At 36.9% G+C, this 3,197-nt stretch overlaps 1 protein-coding gene across 1 annotated transcript; it reads left to right on the top strand.

Annotated features, from left to right (window-relative positions):
* Positions 1-1,220: 1,220 nt before the first annotated feature.
* On the top strand, positions 1,221-2,506 carry LOC142518627 (fasciclin-like arabinogalactan protein 2). Its single transcript, XM_075621420.1, has one exon. It carries the CDS (start codon positions 1,290-1,292, stop codon positions 2,490-2,492), a length of 1,203 nt encoding a protein of 400 aa, XP_075477535.1. The 5' UTR covers positions 1,221-1,289; the 3' UTR covers positions 2,493-2,506.
* The last annotated feature ends 691 nt before the right edge of the window (positions 2,507-3,197 follow it).

Here is a 3,197-nt window from a genome sequence, read left to right as displayed (position 1 = left end):
AACCTCCTGGCGCCCCATTAATGTTCTTTGCTCTTTAAAGTGTGCACTCTTTAGACCAGGTACTCTCCGCCTAATCTCCGGTGTGCCCGAGAAGAAATCCACCTAACCAGGTATAATCGCTTACTAAGATCAACCCGATTTACCCGTCGATATCAAGATTGAACCGAGAAAATACGATAAAATAGAGAACTAAATAGAGAATAATCTCTGAGTCATATGCTTGTTTTCCATATCTTGTAACTGTATAGCTAACGGAATGACTAAACTGGGAAAACTTGCATAAAATGAAGGACCAAGTTGTTACAACTTACAATTGAAAAACGAACTACATAGGGAATTATCTAATATTATATCATATCGTTCAAAAACACTAAGAGTTTTAGTTGGACAACAAAAGTTATATTCAAAAAATTGTGTAAGTAAATATTAAAATTAATAAATTATGCAGTTATTTAAAATTCATAAAGTATAATAATGTTAAAAATATTGTACGTAAATCATACTTTTGCAATTTTTAAAATGATCAATTTAAAAGAGCTAGACAAACCATATGTTTTTTTGCAATTATTTTAAAAAATAGCTTGAAATCAAAATATTTTCTTCAATGCTTCAAAACTTCTTACAAAACTTGAGATACAACTTCTATCTAAAAAACGTTTACAATGTTTTGAGAGTGAGTTGATAGCGCAGAGTAAAGTGGAGAATACAAGAATATTTTTATTTTCTCCCTCTCTAAATGTTCCAATCTTCAACAGAAAATCACTGAAACGATATTGTATTAAAAGTTTTATCATTTCTAAATGAAGAGCAAAAATAATTTGTAATTGTGGTTGTGAGGATGGATTTAATTTTATTTTATTGATTTTGACAAAATACCTTTATTTTTTGTTTGATTGGACCGTAAAACGATGTAATATAAGTTTTTGTGGAAAACCCCACAAATTTTTATATATAAAATGATATTTGTACAACTATTTTTATAATAAAAAAATTCAATATAAATTTTATTTATCAAAATGTAATGATAATAAGCAAAATATCTATACGAAGACAGGTAAGAAAACAATGTGCGAGAAAATATAGGTGGTGTACATTTATTTGTTTGTGTGTGAAGTGGTGTAAGGGAGAAGACAACTAACCGACACAAATATAATGAAATTTAATGTTAAAATTCCAATTACCAGTCTTTAAATAAATCATGATTGCAATATAAATAATTACCTCAGAAAGCATTACAAATCATTATCTCCTGCACTCCCACTTAACTTCAGACTTTTGCTGCCAAAGTCATGAAGCAAAGAATTTTCATCTCCGGCCTCCTCCCACTCCTCCTCCTCCTCCTCTCCTCCGCCGCCGATGGGCACAACATCACCCACATACTCGCCGGCCACCCGGACTGCTCCACCTTCAGCCACTACCTCACCGTTACACATTTAGCCGCAGAGATCAACCGCCGCCGCACCATCACCGTTTGTGCTGTCGACAATGCCGCCATGAATGACCTCCTTTCCAAGCATTTCTCCCTCGACACCATAAAGAACATCCTCTCCCTCCACGTATTCGCCGACTACTTCGGGGCCAAGAAGCTCCACCAGGTCGCTAAGGGCTCCACCACCACATCCTCCCTGTTCCAGGCCACTGGCGAGGCTGCTGGGACCTCCGGTTACGTCAACATCACCGACATGAAAGGAGGGAAAGTGGGCTTCACGCCTGTCGACAGCGGCACTGATAATCAGCCGATGGCGACCTTCCTCAAGTCCATTTTAGAAGAACCTTACGTAATCTCAGTGATTCAAATCAGCCACGTCCTGTCGTCGCCGGAAGCCGAAGCTCCGACGGGATCTCCCACGGATTTAAACGTAACATCTATAATGGCAAATCAAGGATGCAAGGCGTTCTCTGATTTGATCATCGCGCATGGCGATGAAGACACTTTCACTCAAAATCTGGAAACAGGGTTAACGATCTTCTGTCCCGAAGACGAAGCCCTGAACTCGTTCATGCCGAGGTTCAAGAACCTGACCGACGATGATAAAACTTCACTGATCCTGTACCACGCCATTTCCTTGTACAATTCGCTCGGAATGCTCAGAGCCGGCAATGGATTGATGAACACTCTCGCCACCGAAGGAGTCAAAAAGTTCGATTTCACCATACAAAACGACGGAGACGACATCAAGATCGAGACTAAGGTCGTCACGGCTACGATCTCCGGAACCTTGATCGACAGAGATCCGCTGGCGGTTTTCAAGGTCGATAAGGTTCTGCTGCCGACGGAGCTGTTCAAGGCAGCGCCGGCTTCTCCAGCACCGAAACCATCGAAATCAAAGAAAGCGTCGGATTCCAATGCCGAAGCTCCGGAGCCCTCCGACGATGACACGGCGACGGCGGATGAAGATTCGAGCAACGACGGAGGTAGAATCATCAGTGGCGGCTGGTTTATGAGTCTGTGTGTTGCTTTGTTGGTGGGAATTTTGACTGCTGTTTTCTAATTTTACTTTTTTAATTTTTTTTTCTATTTTCCTTTTTTAATTTTTTATGAAATTTGTGTGTGTGAATTTGTGCAAATTTCCATGATACTTTGTTCATGTTATTGACGAAAGAAATTATCTATTTTACAATATTTTAATTTTTTCTATTGTATTGTAAAATATGAGGACATCGTTTTTATTTTATTTTATATTTATTCGATTATTCATGAGGTTTAACATATAATACGTGTGATAACATCGATAGAAATAGGTAATTTATGTAATATAATTAATATATATTGTTTGATATATGGCTTGAGCGTACATGAGCAATTATGAAAGTGAAAATAATCTACAATATTTCATTTTATTTTTTAATTGTATTATAATTATAAATTTGTTGCACCAATAAAAATTCTGTATCACGGCAAATATTGTAGATGATTTGTGTCTTGGTAAAAAATATTAAAATTCTCTTGATTTGCATTAAGTTATCTCGAGAGATTTCATATTAGATTATATTTAAAATGTGGATGGTTGTATGCACTACGGTTTACAGAGGTACTATTTGGACTCTTTGTAAGGAAAAAACTCAAGGCAAGGATTTTATTAGGCAAGAAATAAACAAAAGCGAGATTAGACCATAACATCCAAAAAAAGTTATTATACAATGCATGGCTAAATATAAGACTAATTAATATATCAACACTCCGTTTAGGTTATTGA

This window comes from Primulina tabacum, chromosome 11 (assembly GCF_025594145.1).
Source record: "Primulina tabacum isolate GXHZ01 chromosome 11, ASM2559414v2, whole genome shotgun sequence".
NCBI lineage: Eukaryota > Viridiplantae > Streptophyta > Magnoliopsida > Lamiales > Gesneriaceae > Primulina > Primulina tabacum.
This window is presented reverse-complemented; position numbering and strand designations above follow the sequence as displayed.